The sequence below is a fragment of the Pecten maximus genome, chromosome 2 (assembly GCF_902652985.1).
Source record: "Pecten maximus chromosome 2, xPecMax1.1, whole genome shotgun sequence".
NCBI lineage: Eukaryota > Metazoa > Mollusca > Bivalvia > Pectinida > Pectinidae > Pecten > Pecten maximus.
In genome coordinates, this window is record NC_047016.1 from 14,059,451 (window position 1) to 14,079,430 (window position 19,980).

The 19,980-nt window shown below is 37.8% G+C and overlaps 1 protein-coding gene across 1 annotated transcript in view; it reads left to right on the forward strand.

Annotated features, from left to right (window-relative positions):
- LOC117318432 (major facilitator superfamily domain-containing protein 6-like) overlaps window positions 1-19,980 on the forward strand; it is a 52,666-nt gene that overhangs the window by 6,998 nt on the left and 25,688 nt on the right. The window contains 2 exon segments of the mRNA XM_033873424.1: window positions 86-2,170; window positions 2,172-2,518. Coding sequence (XP_033729315.1) covers window positions 723-2,170; window positions 2,172-2,518 — 1,795 coding nt within the window. The 5' untranslated portion in view covers window positions 86-722.

Sequence of the window (19,980 nt, forward strand, 5' to 3'; positions counted from 1 at the left end):
TCATATACATGTCATTATTACATACGGAGCAGCCTGTTTTCCATTGTTGTAAACAATTGTCATATTTTCGGTAATTGTGTTTCAGGCGTACCTGCCAGGCGTACAGAAGTAACGGAGAGAACACGACAGCCGGAATCAATTTTTCGGAAAAGACCAAACGCGAAAATCAATTAGGTGTTCAAGGCGGATAATACAGTTAGATATCGCTGTGGAGGATATCTTTGTATGCTTCGAGGAGCCGGATATTTACTATTACATTGTACAGTGAACAAGGAGTTATTAAAAATTGACAGTTCGGCATGGAATAAGCATCATCGTAGCAACGGATTACAAGCTACAAATCTATATGATGTCAACGTGATGCCAGTGTGTTGTAGGAGAGGCCCCACTCAATCGTTAGACAGCGGCATTGTTTGTGGAGTGTCCTTAGCCTAGACTCTAGTAGATTTACACTTGACGCGGAAAGTAACGGATGTGGCAAATATTATAATAGACTATATCAGATGTTTGGAGACCAGAGCATACTAGATTAACTATAAAGCTGTCGTTTATCATTGGAGTACAACACAGCAAGGGTACCTACCATCCAGTACAGAGGTCAGGCATTTCAAGGACATTGTTAAACATATGGCGCTGGTGTTAGAGGGCCATAGCATACTTGTACACACGTGTTTCTATCAGTAACATCTATAAAAATCATTTCAAACAATTTAAAAAAGAAGATGGCGCCAGAGCTAGACTCCGATGACAGCGACGTTGGAGAGGGAGGACACCGTGGGGACTGGAACAAATACAAGGTCCGTTCTCAGATCAACGAGGGCTATAATACCTCACAGAAAAAACGGGACATCATAGATACATTCTTTACGTATGTAAATAGAGATTTGCTCATATGTAAACTCTTTTACTTTTTCTTTTTTGCTGCTTTCGGATCTCTGTTTCCCCTCTTAGCCATCTATTTCAAACAATTGGGAATGAACCCTACACAGAGCGGTATATTGATAGGATTTAGACCATTCGTGGAATTTTGTAGCGCCCCCTTTTGGGGAAGCTTGGCAGATAAATATAAAAAGGGCAAACACTTAATGTTGTTTTCCCTGTTCTGTTGGATCGTATTCACTCTGTCAATCGCGTTCGTTAAACCGCCTCCTCACCACTGTGTGGAAACTAATATAACGTACCAGATCCAGAGCCCGCCAGGGTACGTGTCTCGTGATAGCGTGCTGCGGGGCAGGCGCAGCTTGCAGCTGGGACGTGTGGTCGGAGAAGAGACATTATCAGAGTTGTCAAAGAGGGATACAGGTTTGGGTAGTATGATGGATATGATGAACAAGAGTGAAGGTGTAGCATACAGTGTGCCCGGGAAGGTCCCCAAAGGTAATACAAAAACTTCAGATGATTATGTCAAGTTCAAACCCTTAACAGCAAATCCAACTGCTAGGACAACAATACAGGTCAAACCTACCCCAAAGACCCAGCTTTCACATGCCATTCCAACAACAGCTACCATGCCACACGATGCCGCAACAACCAAATCTGGGGCAGCGGACGTTCCGAAGGGAAGCTACATCAAACCAAAGTACAGCACCATTTACTACGAAAAACATGCTGTTCAGGATGTGTTCTTCACGCTTCTACTGCTCGTGGTCATTGGCGAATTCTTCAGTGCACCAGCTATAACTTTCGCTGACTCTGTCACACTCGCTTATCTTGGTGACGATACCGATAACTACGGCAGACAAAGAATGTTCGGTTCTCTCGGATGGGGCTTCTCTATGTTTTTCGTCGGATTAGCGTTAGATCAGTCGACGACATTTCCAAATCATCCGTGCGGGCTACAACATCAAGCAGAAAAAGACTACACGATCTGTTTCGCCGTCTTTTCAGTTTTAATGAGCTGTGCCTTATTCACGGCAACTCAATTTAAATTCGACCATCGGCATGGCGGAGGGAAAGACTTCCAACTCGTCGAGTTTGTGGAAAAAGTCAAGGATAGAGTTATGGAAACGATTACTGGAAAGCGACCCTTGGACAGAGGTAGTTTGTTCCGGGACGAAGAAGATGATGACATCGACTATCTCGAATCAAAGGCAACAATGCAAAAACAGATGGAGACAGGCCAAGGCCGTCGATCCTTATACGGAGGAGGATCCAAATAAAGTACAACAGCCGAATGGAAACGGTAAAAACATTCAAATATCACTAGAGACTCGTCAAGACATGGTGTCTGACGTCACAAAGAAACCGGTGAGCATCACAGGACAAGAGGAGGATGACGACGAGCCATTTTTGGGGAGATGGATTGCTGTCATGAGGATGCTTTCAACGTATAAATACATATCAGTGCTATTTGTGTCCTGGTTCATGGGGTTCGGGATAGGCCTAATATTTACCTTCCTCTTCTGGCACCTACAGGACTTGGGTGGCAGCCCGACTCTCTTCGGAGTTGCTTCGGTCTTCAACCATATATCAGAATTGCTGGCCTATTTTCTCAGCCGGAGACTCATCTCACGTATAGGTAAGGAGTTTTCTTCTTCCGCTTAATCTACTACTCAATTAAGAATTGCCAGGTCTTTATTAAAGTTATCGAGACCTGTTTACGGTTAAACATTTCCTCGTTTAGGAAATACCCACTCCAGACAAAATGCAGGCGCCTAATCGCCATATCTGTTGAATTATGCTTACTACACTTTTCGCGGCCTTAAAATGGCTGATTCGGATAGTAATGACATAATTACAGACAGGACGTTGTACCGTATGAATTATAAATAAGTCGCGAATATTTATTCGTTCTGTCTGTCCTATTACATTTCACTGTGACATCGGGGACTTATCTACTGAATCAATGTTTCGCAACAGATATCCATTCAATCGCCGTAAATATTCATGTTTTCATCGGCAATAGAAGTAACATAAATATATTGAAATAGGCTTATCTGGTTCAAGTCAGTGATATGATTTCGAACTTTCGGCCGACGAATCTTGTGCATTATAACGGCTATTCCCCAATAACTGAAGATTAGTGCCGACGTAAGAGGTTGCGGGTTAAACCCTAAATATCCTTATGGCTATCAGCAATTCTTTAGTTGTGTTTTATAGATTTCAGTATCGTGCGAAAAATAAACACGTAATGTAATTCAATAAAAGTGTAAACTGTGACTGTTTGCGTATCGTTAGCCACAGATCGATCGGCACGAACATAATTAGCACGTGAACCGATTAATCAATCACTGGTCGATCCTTCAATTACTGCTCAAACACGCGAGATAAACCTAGCCTAAGGTATCGATCAGAAACATCAAGTTCATTTCTGTAACAAAACTCCTTAACGATTCTCTATGCGTTTGTCTCAATTATGCACCAATACTAATAATGGAGTGAACTCGTGGCACACTTAAGAGATGTTACGTCTTGTTAATATATAACAAACATTAGTGCCCTCAGAGATACTTTATAAGGGATTGTGTGAAAAAGGAAACATTTTGTAACGGTAATGCCTGTTAATATTGTATTTACAGAATAAGAGATCATAGGTTTTCTATAAGGTAAAGGATCACTAGAGAGTAAAGTTAAACAGTAACATACCATGAAGTACAAGGATAATAGGAACATGTGTTCCGGAAGAGTAGGCGTCTTCTGCTTCATCTATGACACACGCCATGCAAGTCTATGTCAAATTTGGATAAAGTTATATACTAAAAATGAGAACAAGGTATATAACAAAGATCGTACAACCCTGGCTCGCATACTCATGACTCGCACACACTTTATATCGGATAAAGAAAAAGAACGCTTCCAGAAGAAATTATGATGTCGACCAAAACACATTCCAATAGTCATCATCGACCTATCAGTATCTCTCAAAACTTTGTGTTTATAGTTTTTCCTTCAATCGACATGATATCTGTCCTTGAATTTCGAATCAACTGGGGTGTATAAACAGAGTCGGCGCAGGAAGCAAGAATGTTACTATCTAGAAGTAGAAATTCAATTGGCATTTAAAATCATCACGCCTTTCATACAGCTAAGATGTAAACTGCCCCTGCTGGTACGCTTTACGTTGTGATCGGCTGATGTTGAAGAGTATATTAAGGTGGCTGATTGGTGCCAGTTCGTCCTTTCGTCTTTTCGCCCCGTAAGGAAAAGACGAAACATCATGCGCGACGAGACGAAATAAATGCGCGCAAATTAGCGACTTTAATTCTCGTCTTTTCGATTTTCGCCCCGAAAAGACGAAAATTAACAAACCTTAAATTTCCCTTTTTTGCTCGGAAAAGACGAAAATTATCAAGCCTTAAATTTCGTCTTTTCGGGGCGAAAGGTGGAAAAGACAAAAGTTAAGGTTTGTTGATATTCTTCTTTTCCAGGCGAAAAGACAAAAGGACGAAATGGCACAAATCAGCCGCCGTAGTATATAGTGTCGTTGATTTAAAATTCTTAAAAGTATATCTGATCGACATAGCCAATAAAGTTGTAGTTATTTAATATATAACATAGCAACACGTATAGATGGAATTGAAGGATTTTTCAAGGTCTCGGTTACCTGTTTTCATAAGCTTTTCAATATAATCACCTTCGTATGAAAACAAAAACTAGTCGGCCAAAATAGGGGCACAGTTTCTTCCCAGTGGGTATTTCAATTATCTGTAGCGAGATCTTGTCGCGAAGCTCAGCAGATATGTTGTCGATCAGAAATTAAATTATTCTCGCGAGTTAATCCTCTGTATTTTTCAAAGAGTACATGAAGTTAGGTCAACTACTTTAGACGGCTGTTATAACGAGACAGCGCTGAGGAATATAAAGCCAACAGCATTGGTGTCAACTATATTAAACTTCACCCCTCTAAAGGACTGGTGTGTGAAGTAAGCACATCCTCATAATTAAATTAACTAATCGTCATTTCCAGCTGTAAGGCAACTAGATTCCACAGAACGTGTAATGTTCGTGCAAACATGCGGGTTTAACCGGTACTCGACAATGTAACTAGAAGCTAAACCAACACTGCTGCCACAACCAACAAATCAATTAGATTGTGTTCGACCGGGGCCTATGGCGACGCTCAATCGGGAGCTTTATCGATGTTCATGAATAAGGATGGATTGGAGGTTTCAGATTTGACGATATTTGGAGAACTAAATCTTGTACGGTAGAGATTAGAGTAAGTTACGGGTATTACATTGCCATACGGGATCTGAACTAGAGAAGAAGGATTGCTCGTTTCAATGTTGTTATGTTTCCAGAATATCCATTCATAATTTGGTTTTGAGTAAATTAAGTGTTGATCGAATTCCACTACATATACTGCCAGCTTTGTTTCGGTCGCGGTAAGTTCTGCTCGTGTTTTTAAAGGGTAGTAATTCCACTCCGCCTAAACAGGCACTGTAGGAGGAGACTCAGTGGAGGTTGTATTGTTAATGGCGATGCATTTTACAGATGTTTTTATTGAGCAATCATGGCCGTTTTTGTTTATTGGTGTCGAACCCCATTGGACCGGTTGTACCAGAGGTGTTTTTTTTATTAAATAAAGACGGACCCATTAATGACATGCATGAACGAACCGATCGTGGAATCGGCATTTATTAACATCTGCAGGTCCGTTCACCATCTGTGCCTGAAATGCAACATTTTGAAATAGACGAAACGGGTGGTCGACATCATCGGAAATGTCACAGGTTTGGAAGAAGAAAACGCAACCTAAGATAGGAATCATTATGAATATGTGTGTTATCGTGTTTGTTATATTTAGGTAATCCCCACACAGAACGTTTGGTATATTATGACGTGGTATATTTAGGTAATCTCTATACAGAACGTTTGGTATAATATGACGTGGTATATTTAGGTAATCCCCACACAGAACGTTTGGTATATTATGACGTGGTATATTTAGGTAATCTCTATACAGAACGTTTGGTATATAATGACATGGTATATTTACGTTATCTCTATACAGAACGTTTGGTATATTATGACGTGGTATATTTAGGTAATCTCTATACAGAACGTTGGTATATAATGACGTGGTATATTTACGTTATCTCTATACAGAACGTTTGGTATATTATGACGTGGTATATTTAGGTAATCTCTATACATAACGTTTGGTATGTCATTACGTGGTATATTTAGGTAATCTCTATACAGAACGTTTGGTATATAATGACATGGTATATTTACGTTATCTCTATACAGAACGTTTGGTATATTATGACGTGGTATATTTAGGTAATCTCTATACAGAACGTTGGTATATAATGACGTGGTATATTTACGTTATCTCTATACAGAACGTTTGGTATATTATGACGTGGTATATTTAGGTAATCTCTATACAGAACGTTGGTATATAATGACGTGGTATATTTAGGTAATCTCTATACAGAACGTTTGGTATATTATGACGTGGTATATTTAGGTAATCTCTATACAGAACGTTGGTATATAATGACGTGGTATATTTAGGTAATCTCTATACAGAACGTTGGTATATAATGACGTGGTATATTTAGGTAATCTCTATACAGAACGTTGTATATCATGACGTGGTATATTTATGTAATCTCTATACAGAACATTTGGTATATAATGACGTGGTATATTTAGGTAATCTCTATACAGAACGTTGTATATCATGACGTGGTATATTTAGGTAATCTCTATACAGAACGTTTGGTATATTATGAAGTGGTATATTTAGGTAATCTCTATACAGAACGTTGGTATATTATGACATGGTATATTTAGGTAATCTCTATACAGAACGTTGGTATATTATGACGTGGTATATTTAGGTAATCTCTATACAGAACGTTGGTATATCATGACGTGGTATATTTAGGTAATCTCTATACAGAACGTTTGGTATATTATGACGTGGTATATTTAGGTAATCTCTATACAGAACGTTTGGTATAATATGACGTGGTATATTTAGGTAATCCCCACACAGAACGTTTGGTATATTATGACGTGGTATATTTAGGTAATCTCTATACATAACGTTTGGTATATTATGACGTGGTATATGTAGGTAATCTCTATACAGAACGTTTGGTATATTATGGCGTGGTATATTTAGGTAATCTCTATACAGAACGTTGGTATATTATGACGTGGTATATTTAGGTAATCTCTATACAGAACGTTGGTATATTATGACGTGGTATATTTAGGTAATCTCTATACAGAACGTTTGGTATATAATGACGCGGTATATTTATGTAATCTCTATACAGAAGTTGTGAAACATATTCTTCAGGTTAGTAAGGATAAGCTATATAAAAGCGTGGTTATCTCCTCAGACTTGAATGACCCGGCGTGTGTACACTTAGGTGGTCAGTGTGTACGAGATGGTAACAATACGTGTATAAAAGATGGTTATAATCGTCGACAGGAAGCGCAGCTTGTAGTGCTAGTGAACAAGCAAAGTGGCTTCACTTCCAAAGAAGTCGACACGGTTTCTCTAGTAAGCGTCCGAGTTGACTGTAGATGGACTGTCGATTCGGCTACGTTTTGTTTAATACATTTTCATAGATGTACGAAAGTCTATGGGCCCCCTCATCCCTGTTTAGAATGTGTCCGTTGCAGCATACCAGATAGCCTCTTTCCGTTGCCGCCTGAAAATGTTGTCCTCTCTGTCAATCACTTTTGAATTTCCTCAGTCAAATACATCAGTTGTGTGGCGTGATCCGTTAGACACGCGGATATGACGTAAATGCAGTATATTGAGGGTGTGACATTACAGAATGTGAATATGATATATTATGAATTACGATAAAGACCGTTTATATACGACGTGACATATCTAGGGGTCCCCCTCAAAACGCCGACATGATAAAAGTGTGGTGATTTATACTCGCTATAGTGTACCAGGAAGTATCAGTACAGTGATGGATCGGCTCGTTTACTTAGACACCTGTATTGAGGGGCACACGTGCGTGATATCCACGTGAAGAGGTTAAACTCATTGTTCTCTGGAAATAAAAGAAAAGATACAGTGCTAAGTGTTTGTTAGAAACCACCTTGGACCTGTTCGGATGTAACAGGCCGAGTCACTCGTTAGAAGGTCAACATAATCGATAAACTATCGCTTTGTATTCCATTCATATTCCCATGAAAGTTTTCTTTAGGCTCCGGGGAATTAGGATCGGGTAAATAACATACACTTACCTCCGACCTGGAACAGACTCATACTCCTATATCTTATAGCTCTTAAAAATACAAAACAGAGGAAATTGAGTTATAAATTCGTGATGTTTCCCTTCGCGTGAGAGCTACCGGCTTATTTCAATTTCCCTCTGTGTATCTCAGCTCTTTGCTGGTCTTTCGCATTGATTTTTTTCATGGCTTACATTATTTCTAGTAGATCCCCATGTTGCATGTAAACCGTTATACCAAAGATTTATTGATTATTCGTTCATGTAAAGTCAAATATATACTGTAGAATTCTAAAGCTATGTTATAGGTACTGGCGGAGAACTTTCGCTATAATTAATACGCTTTCCTCGCTTCTCCAAAAATTGATATATTGATGAACATGGCGGCTGATTGATGGCTTGCTCTCCACTGACTGAAGTATGCATTGATCAATGACCTGTCAGATATTTATTCTGTGAAGGTAAAATGAGAGCTCAGAGAGAGAAAGGGTAACATTGTGCCTGGAACATTCAGTAGATACAGATACCATTCCTGTTGTTGTTAAGGATGTTGTTCTTTAAACAGGGGCCGTGGTGGCCGAGTGGTTAAGGTGTACCGACACTTTATCACTAGCCCTCCACCACTGGGTTGCGAGTTCGAAACCTACGTGGGGCAGTTGCCAGGTACTGACCGTAGGCGGTTGGTTTTTCTCCGGGTACTCCGGCTTTCCTCCACCTCCAAAACCTGGCACGTCCTTAAATGACCCTGGCTGGACCCTGGACGTTAAACAAAAACAAACAAAACAAACAAGTTCTTTAAACATCGGAGTTAATAGGATGTTGTTCTTTAATCATTAAACAACAAAAATTAATATGATATTGTTATCAAATCAACACAAGTCAATAGGATGTTGTTATTTAACCATCAGAAGCTAATAGGATGTTGTTATTTAACAATCAGAAGCTAATAGGATGTTGTTATTTAACCACCAGAAGCTAATAGAATGTTGTTATTTAATCATCAGAAGCTAATAGGATGTTGTTATCCAACCAACAACAAATAATATGAATGTTATCTATACTCAATGGTGTCGAAACGTAGTGTGTTTTTTTTTTGTTTTTTTGTTGTTTTTTTTATTTTGTTTTTTGTTTTGTTTTTGAAAATATGAATATCAAGTTGCCGAAACAACATGAAGACTAATAAAACGTTAGAAAACTATAATAACCTGCATGTGATTTTTTGTCTGTACGTGCATCTTAATTATTAGTTATACCGTTGTATTGTATTTATGTGAAAACATCACTGGCTAACACTCTACTATTTGATGGCATAGTCACATGGTAGAACAAATATACCACATAAAGATTAATTTCCTGCACTGTTATAAATAGATTTAATCAAATAGAAACGGAAATTCCACACGCTATAAAGGTATAAAGGTAAAATACAATAATAACGATTGGTATAATGTTGATTTAGATTGATCCGTTATTCACCTCTTGCAGCAACCCCCATTGAAGTTCCAGACAGAATTTGCTGAAACCAAACATTCCATTGACATTTAAACTTAAAATAATGTCCTATTTAAACAACCATTAAACACTACTTAGTAATTACTCACAAATTCTAATAAGAATAAATAATGATCCATAACACAATTCATATCTAAGGGTTCGATCCTAATTTTAGTGATTCCATTGGGTAATGAAATGAGTTGGTGTGGAGCCACATTTGATGATTATGAAAGCAGTTCGTGTTGAATGTGTCTCCAGATCAACTCAATTCACCAGGCCTTGAGATCGTCAAAAGCAAAATTCAGTTCTTATGTTGCTAATCTAATATCTTATATGTTAATACGAGAATAGGTTGCCCTCCGAACGATGATTTTTTTTCCCCCAGATCGGGGACGAAGACAAACGCCCTATCGAATGGCGAGAAACCCACGTGTTCACTTACAACAAGTCAATACTTTCTATACGAAACGATACATACAACGCCATTCTGTCATACTTTCATAACTTTACACAATAAAAGTTCATTAATCAACAAAAGTGATACCTAAAAATAAAAAATAATATGTAGAATAATTGACCGATCTGATATGGAATAGTTCACGGTATTACAAGTTGCTTTGTTAAATAGAATTTCCTCAACTTTTCAGAAAAGGAAAAAGTTTGTCCCTCCGCCAGATACTCGCGTAATATATAACAGCTGACACTGGTGTCCTTTTGATGTCTGGCTGTCAACTATGATATTTTTAATTAGTATCGGCTTCACAATAAGCCACTTCAGATCCAACCCAGTTCCAGCCACCGACACTGATCGTTTGTGCTTGGTCAAAATCATAAAATCTTGCCGGGACTAATGCATTGCGATGTCGACTTAGAACAGGCGATCATCGATTTCAGATCGATATTGCATTTTGTCAAGACCTGTCGAAGAGGTCTCAAAGAATCAAATAAAAAAGGACAAAACTATTGTCCGCTATTGGGCAGTCCGTTTCATGGACAAGTAAGAAATATATATATAATCTATCTTTATCATACACACATATGTCAAAGTTCTGTGGCGGATTGATAAAGATTTTTATGAAAGGAGGCACATATTCATACGCACAGACAACGTTTGTCTGGTTTTTCATCGAGTCCGACTTTAGTAGAAATTGATATATCTTGACAATAAACAGGTTATATTCCGGAAGTAAATGGATGCACTGCCATGTTGACGAGTCACAGGAGAACATCCTTTGGTATCTCGTCGACCAATCAGATCTAGGTTAGACATGTACCAGAACGTAGGCTGTGGCATAGGATTCTACGTCTCTTAAAGAAATGATAGAAAGTCTAAGTCTGTTTCATTAATGAATGAAAATGACTGTTCTCGACTGTCAATAAACATTATATTGGAGTAACAGGGTGTATCTAATAAATATTCATTTTAAATGAGGGGATAAACAATTTGCTATTTTGATTTTTGAAAATTCATGTTGAAGTATTACCATACAATACCATTATATATACAAGGCGTTGAACTGAAGCTAGTAAAAGGCCATTGTCGTTTGCTTTTTCTGAGTCGGATTAGACTCTCCGATTCGGATATGGGAAGAAAATGGTTGTAGCCGTTAAATAATTTCCCTAGAGAAGTAATGAAGGTGATCTAGCCCGCGATGATGTCTGTTAATACATAGGTAGGCGGGGTTAAGTCACCATGGTGACTGTTCTCCTCCTGGTGTTAATGCGGGGAACTAACTACACCATTTCCCAGTGTTGCCCAGTGTCGCCTTATTGGCGAGTTACCAAAGGATATTTTGTACCAAATGAAGACGTTACCGTGCGTTTGGTGTGTTCTAACAATGCCACTCGGCACTTGTATGCTGAATTCAGTTGATACCTGTTTCTCAAATAAATCAAATTGTTTTATTAAAATGTATCTAACTTATATATATATGCAAGTTAGAAAAGTGATAATAGTATAAGCTATTACAATGATAAACTTGGTAGCATACTCTGGAAGGTTATCACAATGTTAGTAAATACACCTGATACTTATGTTGATAATATGATGTAAAGGTTTATATTGCAGTAAAGACAGCTAGTGAAGGGGGTGTATGTAAGGTCTGGTACAGAGTAAACAAAGATAATAAAGTACTTGTCACGTGGTAGATACGTTTCTGTGGGACGAACACATCTCTGTCACGTGAGAGAAAGGTTTTGGTCGGACACGCCTCTGTCAAGTGAGAGACAGGTTTCCGTGGGACACGTCTCTGTCACGTGAGAGATAGGTTTCCGTGGGACACGTCTCTGTCACGTGAGAGATAGGTGTCCGTGGGACACGTCTCTGTCACGTGAAAGATAGGTTTCCATGGAACACGTCTCTGTCACTTGAGAAATAGGTTTCCATGGGACACGTCTATGTAAAGAGAGACAATAATTACATTGACGAAGACGATATTGCTCCACACCAACTCACGGTTGCTGCGGAATCTTAATGGCGGATTTTAATCAGAACATCGAGTGATTTCGTACGTCATTACTTCCTTCGTCGTTTTCGCTTCAATGGTTTCCTGAAAGGTGAGGCTCTGAACGGGAACTGATATGGCGCAATGCTTAGCTATGAAATTATATTTATAAACGGCATTTTCAGTGCATAAATATCTTGTGTTATTACTGGAAATTCTCAAGCCTCAGTGTTAATGTCCTGATGTGAGTTATAATCTCTATTGTATTTGGCGTTTCATTGACATATGTAGTTCTGGGGTATCAAGCTGCTGAATAGAACAATTTTCATGTATAAGGTTGGTACTGGTGTTTCTCGATGGTCGCTCACCAGAGACGAAAGTCACGCTACTGACGTAGAAGATTCGAGGGATACAAGAACCTTCCACAATGATAAATGCTGGCAATAGTATTACGGGTATGCTGGTTAGATAATATCAATTGATGAATATTCCGTTAGTGTTTTTGATTGTAAAGAAGCTAAATAGTCAATTTAATGTAATCTTCAGTGTTCCCGGTATCTAAACAGCAAGCTGTCGTTCCTTCCACTCACGCTGTGGCGTCTAAATTATCATTTCTCCACTCAATCATAATGAGATGTCAATATTTTCTTCTACTTAAATCAGTCTACTGGCTCAAAGACACACTCTCAACACCAATCTTTATTTGTCTCTACTTGTATCACACACTATGAAAAATCAAATTAAAGCGACTATACCTGTAATAATAATATCTTATCTTTTATTTAACCAGGGTAACATATTTATACAATGTCTAGTTTACAACATGGCCCTGCATCAAATATATTTACACAAGTATGACATAATTTAAAATAACGATATAATATAACAATGTAATAGATATATAATTATCATTACAGCTTAAATATGGTTTAAAAATGAACGCTTGTATATCACACAAGTGATGCTGAAGGACATGATTAAAGCACAAGGAGTCGAATATACATACAATGCTAATATAGCAAAAGGTAAAAATTGACAGAATATACACTAATATAGTGTGAATTAAAATGGGACAATGAAGTAGGTGATCTACAATTAAATTTAGAAAGGAAGATGATGGAATGAGATTGAATATTACTATACTAAAATATCAGTGTAAGGGAATTAATCACAGATATAACTGTATATTCTATTAATAATCACAAAAGAAATATTTAGAAATTAAAACTAGACTAGTTGAAGTAATTTATAAAATATTGCGGTATATATATATAGCTAAGATTTTGAGAAGTACAAGTCACTGTTGTCAAATATCAGGCGTAATATTTTAAAATACTATATAATAAAATTTAAACTTTCCCTTAATTACGAAAATTAAAGGTATTCGCAACCATGTTTTTAAATACTTAAATCAGTGTAAAACAATAACATTGCAATTCGGTAGGTCCTAGGAGAATACAAGATTACCGCTCGTAAACAGAACGCTACACGGACTCGTCACTGACGGCGTGTAGCATTGTTTTCAAACATCAATCGAGGTAAACAGTTTTTTAAAACCCGAAGACATATATTTACAGAATATTGTTTACATTAATGGCTCATGTATCGTTATATCATCAACCCGTCTAACCATATATAAGATCAGACCTCCGTTTAAGGAGTATGGAACTTCAGTTATAGTCGCTTAATATTTATTCAAGGATCATTATCGATTCTGTCTTTCATCAAGTTCAATACGATATCTTACATGAGATAAAAGATACAAGGGATGATTGATATGTTGTGAGCCTCGGATTGAAGGAGGTACTCAAGGATGTTCTTTTGAAGTCCTACTATTCTCTAACTATAAAGAGCCGTGTATCCAAGGACTGGTCTCATTTGGTTAGTTTATATTGACTAGGTAGCACTCTAAAGTAAACAAGACAAGCGGCTTTTGCAAAATGGACACAATCGGTGAAAGAGTAGTGATCCAATATTTGCATAAAAAAGATTTAACACCTAAGGATATCAATAATAATATGGTAGCAACACTAGGGAAAGACGCCCCTGAATATGCTTCAGTGAAATGGTGGGTGGCGGCATTTAAGCGCGCCGACAGTGCCTTGATGTTGCAACCCCAGAAATGGTCAATACAATCACGATATTGTTATAACTGACATACGAGTCACAGAAAGATATATAGCCAGTTGAATTTTTATTTCACAGGAAAGAGTACATTCCATTCTGACGAGGATCTTGCAATGAGAAAGCTTTTGGCCCGATGGGTACCAAGACTTCTGACAGTTGATCAGAAGCACACCAGGCGCACATTTTCGCGTGCTTATCTTAACCTTTTTGAGGAAGATCCTGCCAACTTTCTTCAGAGATTTGTCACTATGGATGAAACATGGGCCCCTCATTTTATCCAAGAAGCCAAACAACAATCGAAACAATTGAAGCATCCTGGCTCTCCCCCGCCAATGAAGGAAGGCAAAGACTGTTCCATCAGCTGGGAAGGTTATGGCCTCGGTTTTCTGGGATGCAGATGGTATTCTGCTAATAGATTATCTCCAAAAGGGACAAACAGTCAATGGCACAAACTATGATTTACTTCTGAGGGAGTAACAGGAAAATATTAAACTTAAGCGCCGCGGAAAGCTCACTAAAGGTGTGTTATTCCATCAGGACAATGCTCCTTTTCACATGTATGTTATTGCCATGGCTGCCATTTACGATTGTGGCTTTAAATCGATTGAGCATACGCCTTATTCACCTGATATCGCTCCATCAGACTTTCACCTATTTCTAAAACTGCTTTCAGTCCGTCCGATGATGACGGCATACATGACGTGGATGACTTTCTGAACAGCCAAGAAAAGGAGTTTTATAAAAATGGCATTGAGGCCCTTAAACACTGCTGGCAAAAGTGTATAGATAATGAAGGGGGTGATGTTAAAAAATAATAATATATGTTTGGCAAACTTCAAATCCTTCAATTGAGGCTCACAACATATCAATGAACCCTCGTCTCTTATATCGTTTTATGTAAATAAGGATAGACATTACTCCTTGAATGAATGTTATTTTGGTTTGCCATACTACATTCGTTACTTCCCTTCTGCGTAGGGACTAGTATCTTTGTCGTAAGTACCTGGTAAAGAATGGCCTTTTCAAGATGGCGGACCAAGATCATCACATTAGGTAGTATTGTACTCATTACTACAAAATCACGTATTTATAAGTACACTCTGACGGAAACATGTTCAAGTTAACACATAAATAGCTATAAAATCTATATTAAACCATTTATCTGCTGCTGTTTAGTGAAATAAATAACTGAATCCTTCGCTTGGTACTTATAGATACGTATTTGTATTTTGAAGAGCACTACTACCTTCTTTGATCAGCTTGGTCCGCCATCTTGAAAATGTCCTACTGGCTACACGACAGTGTTGCTAGCGTTACAAGTGAGGTGTATGTGTGTGTGTGCAGGGAACGACAGAACGGCAACTCGGTGAGGCGATTGCAATAGAATTATGTAGCATCGAGTTTAACAATTCCGTAACTACGAGGCATAGTAGATGAGAGGTCTTACGAATGTTGAAGAATGTGACACTGATTATGTAAGACAACCTGCAGACAAGAACAGCGGTATGCGAATTAATTTTCATTTCATTTCTGTAATTGTCATTTTTATTTATTAACGAAGTTATATTTCAATCATCAGAAGAAATCATTTCACGTAGAGTATTCCGACTACCTCTCGAGATAGAACACGAGGGGATGTTGGTTACACGGTCTGATTGATGAATGAGCAGTTAGTACAGCGTACGGATTCACCGTCAGGCTACCATTGTTCCGCCAGGAGTGAAATAAATATCAATGTTAGTATTCGTGACATTGTCATTAATAACAGAGCCCATCGAAACCAGTAATTAATCAGAGCATGGGTACCGCTGTCATCGATATTATACTTTGAATGCACATCAAGAATGGACAAATGATGGCAGTATAACTAGGTTTTACTGGGGAAATCGGTGGCTTTAAATCAAGGATTTGCCGAAAACGAAATTTGTACCTGATAAATGGTGGCATTTGGCACATGCACACATATTTATTGACTAATTTTCAAGAACTGAATTTGATCGTAGTTTGATATACGATAGTGTAATGACTAGACTGACCCAGGGGAATATTTAAAGACCGGAATATCCTTATTTAGAACGGTTGTTAAACAACAGTGCCTGTGTAGCTATTCTGTTCACCGGTAGGGCGGAGGCGTGCTGATGGAAGGAACACATACACTACCCATTCGGTTGTCCGGAAATTGGTTATTAGCCAAATAAATACAATGGATTGGTTTCCTATCCACGGACGTTTGGATACTAGCCCATTAAATATTGTCATAATCAGTTACCCATAAAGCAGAGCTGTTCCACGGAACTTTATGTCAACTGGTATCTATCTGTTCCTATATTTAGTCATATAATCATCAGCAAATGACGACCCTCCAACAAAATTATTACAGACTGATCACAATAACGTTTAGTATGTTGGTACAAAACACCTGTATTGAAGGCCTATATTGACTATTCTTACATGGTTGGAATGTTTGCTAGATTTCCATTGGCCAATTTCCTGATTTCCTCATAAGCACCTGTCAGTGAGTAGACCTGTTGGTGCTAGAAAAATATCTCAGCTGGGAAATTCCCAGGCATTGATGGCCTGTTCTTGCTATTTTTAGCACGAACAGGTCTTCCCTATTATCTAATCAAGCAACGTGTTGATTTGGACAACAGCCAATCAGAAATGCTGGACACAAACGAGTATTCAGCATCACATTGTTTATAATATGGCAGACGAGATACACCAACAACGTCTCTCTGCAATAAACGAAGAAGAATTACAAGATATTTTGAAGAAAAAAGACTTTTTGAACACATGGAAAAGTACTTCAGGTGCAACAAAATATTCAAGATCCAAAAGTCAGTCTGTAGACTTTTGAAAAAGTCAACATGATTTGACGGTACGAGACTATACGCCTTTTTGCCTCAATGAACAAATTCTCGACCAGGTCCGTAGACAGTCTCGTGTACACCTCAACAAAGATCCATATTTATATTTGTAATATGGCTGGAGTGTTTCCTTAATTTCCATTGGCCAATTTCCTGTTTCCCTCACAAGTACCCATCAGTGAGTAGACCTGTTCGTGCTAAAAATAGCTCAGATGGGAAATTCCCAACGCATTGCCGACCTCTTCGTGCTATTCATAGCACGAACAGGTCGGCAATCTTTGCCTCCAATCACGCAACGTTTTACTTTGGACAACAGCCAATCAGAATGCTGGAAACAAACGATTGTTCGGCATCACTTTGTTTACAATATTGCAGACGAGATACCCCAGCAACGTTTCGCTACAATAAACGAAGAGGAATTAGAAGATATTTTGAAGAAAAAATACTTGTTGAATACCCGGAAAAATACTTCAGGTGTAACAAGACTTTTCCGGCCATATTTAAGTTCCAAAGGTCAGACAGCATGCCGACTTTGGAAACTAGTCAACATGATTTGGTCTGGATCGAGCCTTGGGATTTTTCGGCATAGCCGTATAATATTCTTTTAGCCCAGGATATGACGCGACAGGTGGCGTTACTGGTCAAGATGAAGTATGTGATTGGTCAATGTAGCGGTAAATGCAAAATACAGATATGCAGTTAAAAACGAAACAAAGTTGAGATTGAATGCAAGCTGAATAAGTGGAATTATCTTTTCAAACGACACATTAGTAAAATTGTATTCCTGATTCAAATGCAGTCTTATTATCACCAAAAATGATTCAGCCTGATATAATTTTGTTATCTGTGCTGAAACACAATAGTTCGTTAATTTATTTCAAGTGCAGTTTACATTATAACCACCAGCATTAAAACTATGCCGTTTATCTTTTTTAAAGATATTTCTTGTTTTATTCATTCCTTTTAGTTGGTCATATTACAAAACAGTTTCAATACGCTTTTGTAAATATGGCCTCGATGAACAAACTCTTGACCAGGTCCGTATAGTCTCGTGTACACCTCCAAAAATGCAATAATTGTATAAGAACCACTCGCGCCTAGTTTATATTGACTTGTACAATAAGTGTGTACTGTATTGTATATGCTATAAACAGATTTTAATGTCCTGTATTGTAGATAATTTGTATCATTACGGTGACATGAAAGCCCTTCCTATTAGGCAGTATTTTCATGTCATATGGAGGAAGATAAGCAATTTATGTACTTTTCTTAACAGACATAAGCTTTTATATGCAAATATTTACAAAAAGCCTATTGATTTATATACCGATTTATAAAGAGAATCGAGTTTTGTGATTGATTATTGTATATGTGAGTTCCGGACCCATTCCGGTTCGGTTACTGTTGTACATTTTAGTGACGTCAGACATAAAAACCTCTGCATCTAGTACCAGTCGTCTATAGCTGAACGTTTAACACATTAATTCTGATTCTGATTTTTTTTTCATGAAGCGGCGGGCAATATTGTTTTTATAGGCAATTACCTGATTTCAACCAATCAGAAATTGAAAAAAATCAGGAAAAAATATAAATTTACGTATACAACGCGTTGCCGTATGAACTCTCCCTTGAGAGATACAGCACACATGTATTGTATATTGACTGATACAAAACAAATGTAATATTTATTGACTTGAACAACACACGTGTGATGTATATTGATTAATATAACACACATGTAATGTAAATTGACTGGTACTACACACGTGCACTATATATTGACCGATATAATGCACGTGCAATTGATATTGACCGATATAATGTACGCATACTAAATATTGACAGATACATAACACACGTGTACTACACATAGACTGATATAACGTACGTATACAATATATTGGGAGATATAAAGCACGTGCACTACATATTGACATATATTACGCATGTTTACAACATATTGACAGACATAACGCGCGTGTATAATAAATTGACATTTAAAACAACAGAAAACATCATATATAAATGGCAGAAACATGTTGAGATTATCAAGACTAATTCCTTCTTACGCGTAATAATGTACAGAAAGAGTAGTTATTTTCAAGAAATGTCCATGATTACCGAGTAATATTTTTGTTCAGCGAGCACATTTCAAAACAAAATGAGAATGAGATAAAGAAATGCCAAAATGAATTACGCTGCATAAAACAGCTATTTCGACCTTCTAAGTCTCGTCAGTGATGCTAGGGGAAGCGACCAAAACTGCCAAACAGATTGTCAACAATTACGTCACAGTGTCTTGCCAAACAACATCATTGTTCCCGTCGCGTTTAGTTTGCACTTTCGATTAGACTGGCTTTTTATTAGATTTGTCTAGCACCCTATGTGTTTGTTATGTAACGCACGCCCCAAACATCTATTGTACAATGATTGAGCGAAAAAGAAACGTCTCAGTAAGCAAGATGATCTAATTTTAAAGTCCTTCATTCGCGGCCTACTTCGTTGTTGTCTTATAAATCTGGTCGCCCATGAGTTGTACTCACTCTTTTCTTACTTTTCGTTGTCTACATTCCTAGAATGATAGAAGAATAATGTTAGTTGATAAGAATAGAATTGCTTTTATTCAGGTCGTGTCATTTACATACCAGAAAAAAAATTCGGCCATGATTGGGAAATAATCACTTGATCATACAATAATGACATTAACTGAAATCTGAACGTCCATTACCAGAGCATCACACAAAGCGGTGTGTGTGACCGCCATACTGTTTTGTAGATAGAACCCCAGACTGATGAAAGACTTGTCCAGTCTAAAGTTCTTAACCAGACGACGTCATCACTTTAAAACATATCTATATATTGTATGAATCAGATTATATGTGCCGTCATACT